This window comes from Equus przewalskii, chromosome 25 (assembly GCF_037783145.1).
Source record: "Equus przewalskii isolate Varuska chromosome 25, EquPr2, whole genome shotgun sequence".
Classification (NCBI taxonomy): Eukaryota; Metazoa; Chordata; class Mammalia; order Perissodactyla; family Equidae; genus Equus; species Equus przewalskii.
Genome location: NC_091855.1, coordinates 13,070,005 through 13,086,786, shown reverse-complemented (window position 1 = coordinate 13,086,786; position 16,782 = coordinate 13,070,005). Strand labels below are relative to the sequence as shown.

General features: G+C 40.2%; 1 protein-coding gene across 19 annotated transcripts in view; it reads right to left on the bottom strand.

The window, feature by feature from the left end:
* Positions 1 to 15,849, bottom strand: part of GARIN2 (golgi associated RAB2 interactor family member 2) — a 38,558-nt gene extending 22,709 nt beyond the window's left edge. For 8 of the 19 annotated variants that reach the window (XR_011532969.1, XR_011532970.1, XM_070594069.1 and 5 more), the window contains exons 1-3: positions 15,657 to 15,820; positions 4,516 to 4,598; positions 1,062 to 1,224 (exon numbers count right to left, since the gene is read on the bottom strand). Coding sequence is in view for 12 of the 19 variants with exons in the window: in XM_070594069.1 (XP_070450170.1) it covers positions 1,062 to 1,220 (159 nt within the window). In the remaining 7 variants the exon portion in view is untranslated. Of the gene's footprint in view, positions 1 to 1,061; positions 1,225 to 4,510; positions 4,599 to 15,656 lie in introns of all 19 variants that reach the window. The other 11 variants (XR_547221.2, XR_011532972.1, XM_070594075.1 and 8 more) reach the window with 5 other exon arrangements.
* Positions 15,850 to 16,782: the final 933 nt, after the last annotated feature.

Below are 16,782 nucleotides of genomic sequence, written 5' to 3'. Positions count from 1 at the left end.
CATGAGAGGTTGTGCATGTTGATGAGAATAACTTATCCAATTATCACATCAGGCCATGTCTGGGCTATAGAATGCTAATTACCTCCCCGAGTGCTCATTAGAGCATGCAAAAGGTTATTTGAAAAGGGTGCAAGAAGAGTATGAAAAGTCAAATAAGACTATTAGTAGAAAAGAAGCATATGTCAGGTAAAGTACATCAAAGGATGACTGACTGATTCCATGTGTTCTGAGGCATCACTTAAACATTAGCGTTCTTCCAGGCATCGCCTCCCACCTATGGTGTTCTGGAGGCGATGAGGTGTCCCTCGTACCTGGGTCCCAGGGTAGAGCACATGTTTATGGGAGACGGAAGAAGTGCCTGATGTTTTCCCTGCTGCCCCTCCGTGGAATCAGCCGAGGAGCTTCTTGAATGGGCTTGTTTCCTGTTAGACTTGGTTGTGGCATTTCCATGAAGTTTAGGGGTGTGGCTCACACCATTGAACTCATTTCCCTATTTCTTCGTCTGAATATTTTAATGTTGAATGTTTAGAGGAAAGTTAGAACTGCTGCTCCCAAATGCACTGAAATGTAGTTTCATTCATAATGTGGGCACATTTTTATGAGAAGGAAACTTTTCTCCCTGACACAATTTGACGTTTATGTTTTACCTTCAGGACTAAAAGCCAAAATTCATTTTAATCCCTCATTTTGTCATACATGTCAGTCTTTAAAATGTCTTCTAAGTCTAAGAAAGGAATTATCTGAATGCTTTCCTGTGGCAAGATATTCTAAAAATGGCTATAATCTCTTCATGTAATTTTGGGAAGATTATGATGGAATGACAATTACATTGGAGCTAGGACAGAATTCCTAGGTAAGAATTTGTTGAGAAAGCTTGAGATACTTTTCCTTTAAGTTATAATTATTTTAAGTTGTTTAAAGCTACGAACTATTGTCTTTAATTGTATCATACCTTCCGTTGCCACATTACAACAATTCTCCTCCCAGTCTTTTCAGTTGTCTTTGGGAAAATTAATTACTGAAGTTATTGGAACATAAGTCAGTGCTTAAATGTTATTTACCTGGATAAAATTGCTCTCTAATATGGGAGGAGATACAAAAGGGGCATACTCTCCTTCGTCCAACATGTTCTGAAGCCCTCCTGGATCTTGGGAGCGTGGGACGTAGATGGCATCTTGCTCATTGATCCTCGTGGTAGACTTCCTGTTGCTTTTCTTCATTGTGCTTACACAAAAACATCAGCAAATTGAGGAAATGGAAATACAGTGAACAGATACAGAGGAATTTTAATATAATAATTGTTACCTCACTTATTCACTAATTCAACCCATTTTATCAACATCTATGATATGGCAGGCACTGGAGATAGAGTTGAACAGGACTGATAAGATCCCTGCCCTCATAAAGCTTTCACCCTATGGGAAACAGAGGAAGCAAGTAAAAAAAATGTTGGATGATAACAGCTGCAAAGCCACCAGAGAAGATCCATGTAGGAAAAAGTGCCTAGGGTGTGGGGCTGGCAACACTAATTAATTAGGGTGGTTAGGAAAGGCCTCTCTAGGAGGCCTCAAAATGTAGGACCCAAGTCCCCCAAACCATTCTTTTCTGGCTTCCCAATTAATGGTACCACTATCCTTTCCATTTTGCAGGGTTCTCAAGTCTTTTTTTATAAGCAGGGTATCAAAACTATACTAAACTGATAACATTTCTTCCTGACCATTCACCCATGACCAAGGCTTAGCTCTTGGTTGGGAGGTAAATAGTGGATATCTGTCTAATCAACTGCTTCAACAGACAACAGTGACTCTACGTCATTGGTTTCACCGAAATCATAGGATTCCAAGAAGGGAACAAGGCCCCAGAGTGTAATTTTGTTTAAATGTTCAAAAGATCACCCTTCCTTCTTCACAAACTCCATGCCATTTAAAGGAAGGTCCTTAGCTGGCAAGCAGTAGCTGACTGTACATATTTCCACCTAAGTCCTTTCTCAGATACTTTTTTTCCCCCAGTACAAGCTAAAGGGTAAGCAGTGAACCTCTCTCATTGGTGTCCCAGCCAGGGCCATGGGATGCAGAGACCACCATGGCCTGACGTCCTATGAGCATGACTCTGGGCACGGTGAGTGTCGGAATCCCCCATCAGAGCTTCTGCTGGTGGCAACTCAATACCTCCCTTTAGCACCTCTTTTACGTGAACATAGGGTAAGTAAAATGGGTCAAGAAGAGCGGGAAAGTGAAATAGTCCAGAGAAGCCAAAATGTAAAAAGAATGAGACAAAATAAAGAGCATTCGGGGGTGGGGGGAAGAGGTAAAACAACAATCACCACCACCTAAAACAGAGAGGATGGAAAACAATAATCAACAAAATTTACTTAGTGCCTGTTATGTGGCAGGTGATAAAGCCTTTACATGCACAATCTAATTTAATTCTGGTGATGCTATGAAATAGCACTATCAGGATGCTCTTTCTGTATACCATGCAACTGAGGCTTGGAGAAGGAAAGTAATTTACCCGAGATCACACAGCTTGTAAGTCTCACACCAGGAACCAAACCCTCATAATCTGACTAGTGGAGCTTATGCCATTGCCCGATGTTCGATCCTATCTTGAATGCTTGGAAAGACAGATGTGAGAGTTGGTAAGGATGAGAAAGGTCAGGATGGGTCAGGATGGGAAAGAGAAAAAAGGAGGGAGAACCAAAGAAGATAGAGGGTGTCCTTCCTCTTGCTCTTCCTATTCTCTTCCCTTTCTGAATAACTTAGTCCTAAATCCATTAGCTGAGACTCTGCACTTAGGGAGTGGGAGCCATGGCTCAGAACCCAAGGGAGGCAAGAGGGCATCCATTGCCAGGAGAGGAAGGTGCAGCCCAGTGTAAGAAATCAGAGCCGAGCAGGGAGAGGAGGGTGTCCGAGTGAGAGAGAGAGGGTGGTGGAAGAGATGGGCAACCGGTTACGTATGGGGAAATTGATCTAATGAAATAGGAGACATGAGAATCTATACTGATATAAATAAATGAATAAATTAAAAGTTTGATGAGAAAAAGAATATTTACATAGTTCCAAGTACCGTCCACCAACATAATTTCAAAGGGGGAAAAGGTAACTTTATAGTGAAGCCACGCAGACAGCATCTTAATGAAGTGAAGAGTGAACACTGTCAGTAATGGGACCAATCAAAATGGTGTACCACCATGGAGGATGCAATGAGAAGCACGCAGCATCCTTCAGTGATGTTCCTCCCAAAGATGCATGACAGGAATGCAATCGTTAGGAAACATCAGACAGATCCACATTGAGGGACATTCTACAACATAACTGGCCTGTGATCTTAAAAAATGTCAAGCCATGAAATTCAAAGAAAGACTACAACGCTGTCTCAGACTGAAGGAGACTAAAGAGACAGGACAACTAAATGCAATGAGTGATTCTGACCTGGAAACTTGAGCTGTGCAGGCCATTACGTGAACAAGTGGTGAAATCTGTATGGGGTCTCAGGATTAGATGTGGTAATGTGCGGTGTTCAAGTCCTAGTTTTGATGGTTATATTTTGTCTATGTAGGAGAATGTCCTTGATTGTAGGAAACACAAACTAAAGTTTTGGGAGGTAACAGGGCATTAAGGTGGCAAATTAGTCTCAAAAGACTAAGTAAGGAAAGAAAGTTCTTTGTACTGTACTTGTAATATTTCTGTAAGTTTGTGATTGCTTAAAAAAATGAATGGAAATAATAATACAAGGAAAGAGGAAGTAGAAGACGGTATAGAGGAGAGGATGAGCGAGGGGAGATGGACGAATTCTGAGGGTTAGGCTTTGAGTGCAAAAGGCTTTATTTAGCCACCTAAGGTTTCCAAGGAGAGAGCAATGGAAGAATCCTCACAGTGACTGGATGGTAGGAAAAAAGCACATAATAGCCCATTGTCATCTATGTTTTCTCTTCTCCATGACTTATCCAGTAGGACAAGGCATTTATTCCATCGTTGCTTGGTGGCTGAAAGACAATGAAGCTGGCTTAGAGAACCAGAGGACACAGCAAGTTCTCAAATGTCAGTTGAATTCTTTGGGGCCTAAATATATGGGGATCTCCTAGAATATGACAAGAAAATCATTAGAAAAGAGGCATTTTTTTTATGAGTAGGGTGTGGAGGAGAAAGGAAAGCAAAGGTCAGCACCCTTAGGGTCAGGGTTACAAGCAATATCACAGCAACCGTTCACCCTTCCTTTTCCAGAATGACTTCCTTTTCCAGCTATGATGCCTTATGCTTTTGTCCCTGTCAGCTCAGACTCTTTCATATCAGTTCTCGTGTCCTCCCTTGAGAGCTGGAAAAGTTGATCAATGTTAGCATCTTTGTATCTTTGGTACATTGAGTTCCCACAGAGGGAAAGAGGAAAAGAAAGGCTGGAAAGTGAAGTATGTGGAAAAGGAAGAGAGAAAGGAAGAAAGAGACACTGGGCAGGAGAGGATGTGGCAATGTAGCTCAGCATGGTCTCATCCATGTGTCTCACCATATCTTACCTTACCTTGGGGCCAAGCGACATTCCTCTCTTGGAGACAAAGTTTTTAACTCACTTCAGTTTGGGCTTCCTCCTTTTCATGGTGAAGTCTTTTGTGAAGGAAACAAAAAAAGAAAATAAAGTGTGTACAAAGGAAGAAAATTTCCATACTAAACCTTACTCTTATTTCATACCTGAGGTCCATGACTTAGAAAGAGTTCTTCTAACTAAACTAGGTGGGTGAAGTGGTCAGAGGGCTGCTGTCTATACTTGAGCTGAGCCGTATGTTGATGATCCTAACCATGGTCTTTTGGTGAGTGGAACCAGACAGTCCTGGGTCCATAGCTCATAGTTGGCCTGAAACTGCCAAGTGGTGAAATCCTGGGCTTCTATGGCCATTGGAGATATTTGATAATATGACAAAGGAAGTAATATAGACTCAAATAACCATTGTGCAATGGAGGGTCATAGAAACCTGAGTTATTTTCTTCCTGTAAAAAGCCGAAGTAGCCTATACAACTCTCTGACTTACCAGTTGGTAGTTGTTGTGTGTATGTATACACTTACATATGTGTACGCTCACTATTTTGTCACTTGTGTATTGTTCTCACACCGTATTGTGGTTGCAGTCACTATAGACAATCCTTTCTCCTCTCCATAAAATTCTGACTTAACTCCTTCAGGAATACCTGGACCAGGTGAATTACAACTATAATCACTGTCAACATTCAGGTGCTATGAGGCCAGTATGGAAACTGGCATGACGGAAATGTAATGGACTCTGGAGTCAGACGCATCCAGGTTCATATTTAGGTTCTGTCACCTGATAATTTTGTGACCTTGGACACATTACTTAACATCTCTGAGCTCAATTTCCTCATCTATAATGTGAGGATAAAACTACCCAATTCAGTGCAGTGTTGGATGACTGACAAGCTGATGTATAGAAGACACTGAACACGGTGCTATCACATAGTGGGCTCCGAAATGATGCCTGTATTGGCCTATCACACATGACCCTGTGTTGATAATCTACCCAGCATTTACTGGGCTGGGTTCCCTCCTGATCACTACTAGTTTCATATTTCCCAAATTTCGTCCATTCTAAGAAACATATTTTTCCTCAGCTTAACAACTCTGAAATAGAAGGTGATGTCATCACTCCCCTCCAGTGGAGTGCAAACTGAATCGTGGTTGTTCATATTAAATTATGTATATTGATTGTACCACACGGGTTGCATTTAATTACCATTCAAAATGTGTTCCTAATGGGTACCTCAAAACCTATCGTTGACACCTTCTGGAAAGGCTAAGAAAGTTCCAGGACAAAACTTGGAGAGTGCATGTCAAAGGCTTGGAAGAAGGTCCCAGAGACTAGAGTGGAGACCTCCTTTAAGAAATGAACAGAGGGTGATGACACAGAAGGTAACAGACAGATATCGTGTGGAAAAATTGTAATAAGAAAGAATTCAGTTATATAATTAGCAGCATTTGTTTTCATGTCATTCAGTTAATTTATTTAGCAAATTTCTGTGTGGTTAAACCAGTAAAAGTGAACAATGTCTCAGTAAGTGAGTACAGGGTGAGAGTATTGTGGAGTGATTACATTTTATACCATCTTAACCAAACAAATATTTTAAAACATTTGACAAGGTCATTGACCTATATCAAACATTTTTGTAAAAATGTTATTTTGTTTATGTCGTAATAGTTTATAATGTGAAATTTCAGTTCCTACATTATTATTTGTCAGTCACCACATATATGTGCCCCTTTGCCCCTTCCCCTCTGGTAACCACCAGTCTGCTCTCTTTGTCCATGTGTTTATCTTCCACATCTGAGTGAAATCATACAGTGTCTTCCTCAGTCTGGCTTATTTGGCTTAATGTAATACCCTCAAGGTCCATCCATGTTGTTGCAAAAGGGATGATTTTGTCTTTTTTTATGGCTGGGTAGTATTCCATTGTATATATATACCACATCTTCTTTATCCACTCATCAGTTGATGGGCACTTGGGTTGCTTCCACGTCTTGGCTATTGTGAATAATTCTGCAATGAACATAGGGGTGCATATGTCTCTTTGGATCGTTGATTTCAAATTCTTCGGGTAAATACCCAGTAGTGGGATAGCAGGGTCATATGGTATTTCTATTTTTAGTTTTTTGAGAAATATTTTCCATAGTGGCTTACCAGTTCGCATTTCCACCAGCAGTGTAAGAGGGTTCCCTTTCCTCCACATCCTCTCCAACATTGCTTATTTTTTGTCTTGGTGATTACAGCCATTCTAACAGGTGTAAGGTGATATCTCATTGTAGTTTTGATTTGCATTTCCCTAATGATTAGTGATGTTGAACATCTTTTCATGTGTCTGTTGCCCATCTGTATATCTTCTTTGGAAAAATGTCTGATCATATCCTCTGCCCATTTTTTGATCAGGTTGTTTGGTTTTTTTTGTTGTTGAGTTGTATGAGTTCTTTATATATTTTGGAGATTAATTCCTTGTCAGATATATGATTTGCAAATATTTTCTCCCAGTTGGTGGGTTATTTTTTTGTTTTGTTCTTGGTTTTCTTTGCTTTTTAGGAGCTCTTTAGTCTGATGAAGTCCATTTTTTTTATTTTTTCTTTTGTTTCCCTTGCCTGAGTAGACACAGTATTTGAAAAAATGCTGCTAAGACCAACGTCAAAGAGTGTACTGCCTATCTCTTATTCTAGGAGTGTTATGATTTCACGTCTTACATTCAAGTCTTTAATCCATTTTGAGTTAATTTTTGTGTATGGTGTAAGATGGTGGTCTGTGTTCATTCTTTTGCATTTGGCTGTCCAGTTTTCCAACACCATTTATTGAAGAGACATTACTTTCTCCATTGTAAATTCTTAGTCCCTTTGTCGAAGATGAGCAGTCCATAGATGTGTGGTTTTATTTCTGGGCTTTCAGTTCTGTTCAATTGGTCTGTGTGTCTGTTTTTGTACTGGTACCATGTTGTTTTGATTACTATAGTTTTGTAGTATATTTTGAAGTCAGGGATTGTGATGTCTCCAGCTTTGTTCTTTTTTCTCAGGATTGCTTTAGCTATTTGGGGTCTTTTCTTCCCTCATATGAATTTTAGGATTCTTTGTTGTATTTCCATGAAGAATGTCATTGGGATTCTGATTGGGATATCATTGAATCTGTAGGTTGCTTTAAGTAGTATGGATATTTTAACTATGTTTATTCTTCCAATCCATGAGCATGGAATATCTTGCCATTTCTTTATGCCATCTTTGATTTCTTTCAATATTGTCTTATAGTTTTCAGTGTATAGGTCTTTCACCTCCTTGGTTAAATTTTCCTGGATATTTTATTCTTTTTGTTGTGATTGTAAATTGGGTTGCATTCCTGAGTTCTCTTTCTGTTAGTTCATTATTAGAGTATAGAAATTCAACTGATTTTTTATAAGTTGATTTTATACCCTGCAGCTTTGCTGTAGTTGTTGATTATTTCTAATAGTTTTCCAATGGATTTTTTGGGGTTTTCTATGTATAAAAACATGTTTGCAAACAGCAAGAGTTTCACTTGTTGCTTGCCAATTTGGATGCCTTTTATTTCTTTTTCTTGCCTAATTGCTCTGGCCAAAACCTCCAGTACTATGTTGAATAAGAGTGGTGAGAGTGGGCACCCTTGTCTTGTTCCTGTTCTCAGAGGGATGGCTTTCAGTTTTTCCCCACTGAGTATGATGCTGGCTGTGGGTTTGTCATATATGACCTCTATTATGTTGGGACGTTTTCCTTCTATACCCATTTTATTGAGAGTTTTTATCATAAATGGATGTTGGTTCTTGTCAAATGCTTTCTCTGTGTTTATTGAGATGATCACGTGGTTTTTATTTCTTATTTTAATGTGGTATATCACACTGATTGATTTGTAGATGTTGAACCATCCCTGTATCCCTGGTATAAATCCTACTTGATCATGGTGTATCTTCCTTTTAATATAATGCTGTATTCGGTTTGCCAATATTTTGTTTAGGATTTTTGTGTCTATGTTCATCAGCGATATTGGCCTGTAATTTTCCTTCTTTGTGTTGTCTTTGTCTGCCTTTGGGATCAAGGTGAAGTCGGTCTCATAAAATGTGTTAGGAAATGTTCTGCATTCTTGAATTTTTTGGAGTAGTTGAGAAGGATAGGTGTTAAATCTTCTTTGAGTGTTTGGTAAAATTCTCCAGAGAAGCCATCTGGTCCTGGCCTTTTATTTTTTGAGAGGTTTTTGAATACTGTTTCAATCTCTTTACTTGTGATTGGTCTATAAGATTCTTTTTTTTTTTTTAATTGCAGTAACATTGGATTATAACATTATATAAGTTTCAGGTGTACATTGTAATATATTTCAAATTTTGTGTAGATTGCATCATGTTCACCACCCAAAGCCTAACTACAATCCATCACCACACATTTGTGCCTAATCACCCTTTTTGCCCTCTTCCCTCCCCCTCTTCCCCGCTGGTAACTACCAATCCAATCTCTGTTGCTATGTGTGTGTTTGTTGTTTCTATCTTCTGCTTATGAATGACATCATATGGTATTTGATTTTCTCTCTCTGACTTATCTCACTTAGCATAATACCCTCAAGGTTATTCAGATTCTCTTTCTTCTTGCTTCAGTTGTGGGAGGTTGTAAGAGTCTAAGAATTTACCCACTTCTTTTGGGTTATTCAGTTTGTTGGCATACAGTTTTTCATAGTATTCTCTCATAATCCTTTGTATTTCTGTGGTATCTGTTGTAAGTTCTCCTCTTTTATTTCTTTTCCTTTTTTTTTTTTTTAGGAAAATTAGCCCCGAGCTGACTGCTGCCAATCCTCCTCTTTTTGCTGAGGAAGACTGGCCCTGAGCTAACATGTGCCCATCTTCCTCTACTTTATGTGTGGGACACCTACCACAGCATGGCGTGCCAAGCAGTGCCATGTTTGCACCTGGGATGCGAACCAGGGAACCCTGGGCCGCTGAATTGGAACATGCGCACTTAACTGCTGTGCCACCGGGCCGGCCTGTCTTTCATTTCTAATTTTATTTATTTGAGGCTTCTCTCTTTTTTTTCTTAGTGAGTCTGGCTAAGAGTTTGTCAATTTTGTTTATCTTCTCAAAGAACCAGCTCTTAGTTTCGTTGATCCTTTCTACTGTTTTTCTTTTTTGTTTCAATTTCATTTATTTCTGCTCTAATTTTTATTATTCCCCTCCTTCTGCTGACTTTGGAAGTTGTTTGTTCTTCTCTTTCTAGTTCTGCTAGGTATAGTTTAAGTTCGCTTATTTGAGATTTTTCTTGTTTGTTAAGGTGGGCCTGTATTGCTATGAATTTCTCTCTTAGGACCCGTTTTACTGCAGCCCACATGAGTCGGTATGGTGTATTTTCATTTTCATTTATCCTCAGGTATTTTTTTTAAAAGATTTTATCTTTCCTTTTTTTCCCCAAAGCCCCCTGGTACATAGTTGTGTATTTTTAGTTGTGGGTTCTTCTAGTTGTGGCATGTGGGATGCCTCCTCAGCATGGCCTCATGAGCGGTGCCATGTCCGCACCCAAGATTTGAACCAGTGAAACCCTGGGCCGCTGAAGCAGAGCACACACACTTAATCACTTGGCCATGGGGCCAGCCCCCCCAGATTTTTTTTATTTCTGCTTTAATTTCTTCAATGATCCATTGGTTGTTCAGGAGCATGTTGTTTAGTCTCCACATATTTGTCACTTTCCCAGCTTTTTTTCTTGTAGTTGATTTCTAGTTTCATAACATTATGGTCAGAAAAGATGCTTGATATGATTTCAATCTTCTTAAATTTATTGAGGCTTTCCTGGTTTCCCAAGATATGGTCTATCACTGAGAATGTTCCATGTGCACTTGAGAAGAATGTGTATCCTGCTATTTTTGGATGGAGTGTTCTTTACATCTTTATTAAGTCCATCTGGTCTCGTTTTTCCACTATTTCTTTGTTGACTTTCTGTCTGGATGATCTATCCATTGATGAAAGTGGGGTGTTAAGGTCCCCTACTATTATTGTGTTGCTTTTAATATCTCCTTTTAGGTCTGTTAATAGTTGCTTTATATACTTTGGTGCTCCTGTGTTAGTTGCATATACATTTATAAGTATTATGTCTTCTTGGTGGAGTGTCCCTTTTATCATTAGATGCTGCCCCCCTTTGTCTCTCATTGCCTTTTTTGTCTTGAAGGCTACTTTGTCTGATATAAGTATGGCAACATCTGCTTTCTTTTGTTTGCCATCAGCTTGGAGTGTCATCTCCTATCCCTTCCCTCTGTGCCTATGTTTGTCTTTAGAGCTGAGATGCGTTCCCTGGAGGCAGCATATTGTTGGGTCTTGTTTTTTAATTCATCCAACCACTCCATGTCTTTTGATTGGATAATTCAATCAATTTGCATTTAGAATGATTATTAATATATGAGGGATTAATGCTGCCATTTATCACTTGTTTTCTGGTTGTTCTGTATTTCCCTTGTTTCTTGTCCCTTGTATTTCGGGCTGCCAGTTCAGTTTGGTGGTTTTCTATGATGGTTTTCTCAGTTATCTCTGTTTACCATTTGGGTCTCCTCTGATTTTTTGTTTAGCAGTTATGTGAGGTTTATGTAAAAGATCTCATAGATGATATAGTCCATTTTCTGATAGCCTCTTATTTCCTTAGTCTAAGCGGTTTCCATCCCTTCCCTCTTCCCTGTCTAAATCATTGTCATCACAACTTATTCCATTTTGTGTTGTGAGTTTGTGGTTACAATGAAGTGACTATAGTTATTCTTGAAGTTTTCCTTCCTTTTATCTTTAATATTATAATTAAGTGTTTAATAACCTGTTATGATAGAGAGCTGCAATTTTCTGATTTTGTCTGTCTATCTCCTTGCTCAGTGCTTTGTAAACTCTATTTTTTTTCAGGTATGAAGGCCTTCTTCATCATTTCTTGTAGGGGGTTTTATGGTGATGAACTCCCTCAGCTTTTGTTTATCTGGGAAAGTTTTTATTTCCCCATCATATCTTAAGGATAGTTTGCTGCATAGAATATTCTTAGCTGAAGGTTTTTGTCTTTCAGAATTTTGAATATATCATTCCACCCTCTCCTAGCATGTAAGATTTCTGCTGAGAAATCCACTGAAAGCCTGATAGGGGTTTCTTTGTAGGTTATTTTCTTCTGCCTTGCTGCCCTTGATGTTTTTTCCTTGTCATTGACTTTTGTCAATTATACTAATGTATGCTTTGGAAAAGGTATTTTTACATTGATGTAATTAGGAGTTCTATTAGCTTCTCTTACTTGTGATTCCAGCTCTTTCTCCAGGTTTGGGAAGTTCTCAGCTATTATTTCTTTGAACAAACTTTCAGCTCCATTCTCTTCCTGATCTCCCCCTGGATTACCTATCATCCTTATGTTGCATTTCCTAATTGAGTTTGATGTTTCTCAGAGATTCTCTTCCTTTATTTTTAGTCTTAGTTCTCTCTTCCTCCATCTGAAGCATTTCTATATTTCTGTCCTCTAAATCACTAATTCTGTCCTTCTTAATATCAGCTCTATTATTTAAGGACTCTAGATTTTTCTTTATGTTATTCATTTTGTTTTTCATCTCCAACATTTCTGATATTGGTTTTTCTTCATAGTTTTAATCTCTTTTGTGAAGAATTTCCTTTGTTCATTAATTTTATTCCTGATTTCATTGAACTCTTGATATGATAGCTCTTTTGAACTGTCTGTCATTTAGACTGTAAATTTCTGTGACTTCAGGATTGATTTCCGGGTGTTTGTCTTTTTCCTTTTGGTCTTGAGTATTAATATACCTCTTCATATTATTTGATGGGGTGGATTTATGCCTTTGTATAGTGATCGTATCTTGTCACAGATTCCACCTGCTGCCACTGGGAGCGGGCAGGAGCTGTGTATTCTGAGCCTGCCATCATCCCTGGCTGCTGTGCCTGGCCAAGCATGGGCTACTCCTTGGGACTGCAGTGGCCCTGTGAGGTCTCCCACTGGATGGTGGGATCATGAGGGGGCTCAGGGTTGTTGCCACCTGCTCCCACAGCCCTGTCAAGATGTGCTCCCACTTTTGGGCCTCAGAGGTACTATGGGTGTTCTCAGCAGGTGGGAATGACTTCACCAGGACGTTCAGATGTACAACTGCCTCCTCCTAGGTTGCACGGGCCATTGTGCTTGGTGCGTGAGGCCTCCCCATGGGTCCAAGCCAGGGCCGCTTCCTGGGACTACTGTGGCACTGTGGGTTCTCCCACCAGATGGGAAAGTGATCACAGGGGCTCAGGGCTGCTGTTGCCTATTCCCACAATTGTGCTCAGGCACGCTCCCACACTTGGGGCTGCAGCGGTACTATGGGTGCTCCAGCTGGGAGAGCAGTTGCATGCATGCACAGGGCTGCCACAGGGCTGGAGAGTGCTCACTCATCTCTACCACCTCCCCAGGGGTAGTCCATCCACCTTCGGATGTATAGTTGCATGGGTCTTTCAGGTCTCCTGTTATGCTGTGTGGGTATCTTCTGTTTATCAATGAATGCCCATTTAGTTGTAGTTCAAAGGGGGAGAGATAAAGGAAACAGCTCACTCTGCCAGGTTGCTGATGCCACTTCCTCAGCAGTATTTTTTCTTTCTGAGGGGTCCATAAAATAATGATATATCTTATAACTGATGGATCTTAGCTTTAATGAAATACAGTAGTCGACTCTTGCTCATCTAGAAATGGGTGATAAAGTCTACATTTTTGAAAAAAATAAATCACTCTGAGAAAGTGACAACATCCACATACTGGATGTATGCTAACCTGTAGATGCTCCATGGCCACTGGGACTAGGGAATACCCCTTCTGACCACAGTCATTTATGTGGCCTCCAGAATCTTTCTGATGTGAGATCAACCCCTCCAGAGAGCAATCAGTGGCTGCTTTCCCAGGGGAGCAGGGCCACAGAGAGGGAGAGAAATGGGGGGGAGGGGAAGGGCTTCAGTGGATTTGCAGCCATGACTGAGCCTTACCCCTCTCTTCCTCCTTGAACTCTGAAATAAAGGGGAAGTCAGCTAAGGAGCAGAAAATGTAACAGAATCTTTTATCTTCTCTGGTGTCATGTTTTTGGTTTCTAAACATTTGTTCTGGAATTATTTTGACACTTTTGGATTATGCATAAAGGTGGTAAACATGTGTTGAATTTTTTTTTAAAGATTTTATTTTTTTCCTTTTTCTCTCCAAAGCCCCCTGGTACATAGTTGTATATTCTTCATTGTGGGTCCTTCTAGTTGTGGCATGTGGGACATGGCCTCAGCGTGGTTTGATGAGCAGTGCCATGTCCGCGCCCAGGTTTTGAACCAATGAAACACTGGGCCGCCTGCAGCGGAGCGCACGAAATTAACCACTCGGCCACAGGGCCAGCCCCAAATGTGTGCTGAATTTTAACTCGTTTTGTTGTAGCTGTGATTTAAGGTTATCAATCTGTACACTGCAAACCCCCACAACCTCTCCAATTATCCTGGTTAATAAGTTGAGACTGCTCTTAAGACATAGGAATTATTCTGTGAAATGAATTTGGGCCACATGCAACACCACACATTTTGTCAATGATCCAAAAGGTAGGATCAGTTGTTAAATTAACTATTTACTAGGTTTACCCTCAATACCTGGAGACAGTGTTGGTACATATATGTCTTTCCAGTTTTACAAATTGCTATATGTAATATATAGGCAATATGTATTGCATGCAATATATATTAATATCTTCTCATAACATTAAATATTTTTAAAAATAGCAGTTATACCAATCAGGGTGCAGACCTATTTGGAACATTACAGTCTCTTGTAATATGTACCAAAATTAATTGTGCCCAATAGTTACGCTAATGTTTGAGAAATGATTTTCTCTTAAAAAGCAGTAGATAATTCAAGGTTTTCACTCTGATAAGTTCCTGTGTTCTGTTATCAGTTTTTAGTATAGCTTTAGTGAGATATAATCTACACACCATCAACTTCACTTGTTTCAAGTGTACGATTCAATGATTTTTAGTGTAATTTACAGAATTATGCAACCATAACCATAATCTAACTTTAGAACATTTTCATCATGACCACAGATAAATTCTTAATCAGTACAAATGAGAAACAAGAATAGTGCACTTATGTCTCCCTTTGGTGGTGGCGGGATGTCTTTATTTTCGCAGGAATAAATGCGGTCAACGGGAATTTTTTGGAACCTTGACAGCTTGAGTTTTAATGGAATTTGGGAGGGGGAGGGGGCGAGTGTGGAACTGTTTTCATCGGCCTTTCTAACTACTTAATTCAGAGGGGTGTTTAAAAATGCCCTTAAAATGTTCTCTATAAGTGTTTGCTATTTACCATTCCCATGTGGTCCTTTCCCACTGATAGTTTATTACAAAAAATTTTCAAACCTACAGCAAAGTTGAAAGAATTCTGTAGTGAGCACCCATATACCGACCACCTAGATTCTCTTGTTGTCTCTTTCTCTTGTGTGTGTTATTTCTCATCTGTAATTACATGACAGCTCTTAAGTGCTGGTGTTTCCCCATCACTCAAAGCTACTCTTGGTGATACCTGGTGCTGTGAGGTTAGTTCTTCACAGAACGTTGAAGCATAGTCTTTACCTGGATGATTTTTTCTAAGATTCTTAACACACTAAGAAACATATTTTTAGGATTGGTCTATCACAGTTCTAGGTTGCAATTCTGGCTGCACTTTTGAGAAGGCTGACTGTCATGGCCCCTTTCTCTTGACAGTGGGGCCCCCAGCTAACCTTTCAGCTTTGAACAGAAAAGCCCTGTGTTCTGGATCTTATCTCCCATTTAAATAATTAAAAATGACCATCTTCCCATAAATTCAATTCTCAGTCACTTATGGAAGAAATCTGGGCTAACAGTTTGAAAAATCAAAATTTAAAAATAATCTAGAAAACTTGCTTTCATTTCAAACTCTAACACTCAATGAAATTATTTTTAAGAAAAATTCAGTAACCAGGTGTTAATTCTCTGAGCTTTCCTCCTTGTTCTGCTTGTGGTGCAAGAAATGAAACTAGAAGGAAAAGAGAAGATGGAAAGAGAATAGAGAATAGACATTCTCCCCTCGGATTATTAGAATTCATTGAACTGTTCATTTCCTCTCCCTCAGGTTCGCACCAAAATTGCAGTAACTGGACAGTCACTTACATAGAATGAGGCTCAAACAGATCTCTGGAGATCTCCTGGATGTCTGTTAGGAGAACAGTCTCCAAATAGCAAGTGTCCAACTCTTTTCACATGTCTTAGGCAGAAGGTAGTTGTGTCTACTGGGCAGGCAGCTAACCGCTTGGTAAAAGCAGCACAGGAAGCCCGTTGCTCTGGGCATTGTTCTCCTGCTCCTGCATCATAATGAGCGGACACAGTCTCTGAGGTAAGAGAGGAACACTGGGCAGGGGCCCCGAAGGTCAGCCCCTGAGACGGAGGGTTGCCCGCATTCCCGAGAGCTCAGACGGCTTAGCAATGGTAGCTCTGGCTGTGGCGTGTTGTTTTCAGAGGCTTCCCTGGAGAGAAAAGTCAAGTTAGCAGTAGAATCACCATGGAAAAGATGTCTCACTGAGAACGTTGAAAACACTTTGTATCGTTTATCGTTCAACTGATAATTTATCATTCAGTCTCCCTGTATCTCAACTTTCAGAGACTTAAACATACTTAAGTCACCATGAGCTTCTGTGAAGAAAAACTTCGAAAGAATGTAGTCTCTTTATCTTCACACCTCCAGCATCTGGTGTGTTCTGGACACATGCTATCGTGGGCACTCAGTAATTGTTTGTTGCATGAATGAATAAAGATAAACAAATGCATGGCTTCTCTCGGAAGCTCGCCTCTCTCTTGAGGACACGCGGTTAGCACGCGTCCTCGCCTTGCTGTGCGGTGAGGCGCTTCCCCGCCACCCCGATCCTATCATCCTCCTTCACCTTTGTATTTTCATTGAGTGCTGCAGGCACCCACCTGTCCAGCTACCTCCTCACCTTCTCATAAGCATGGAAGGGCACAAGCGGACACTAACTGACCACTCAGGCCTGGAGGGCAAGACCTTGGTGAATTCACTTCATTTGGGTCACCATATTCCTGACTCAAACACTTGCTTCTGACAGGGCCCAGAGAACATTTGGTCTCTCAGAATAAGCATGAACTATCTGAGTTTTTCAGAGGATGATAGTGTTCCTATTTCCTCAAGAACGGTCATTTCCATTTGGGACCAGGTGTTGGTGTCATGGAGACTGAGGATGCATATCAGGCAGTTTTCCCAGAAGCAGAGTTGAAGGCCGGATGT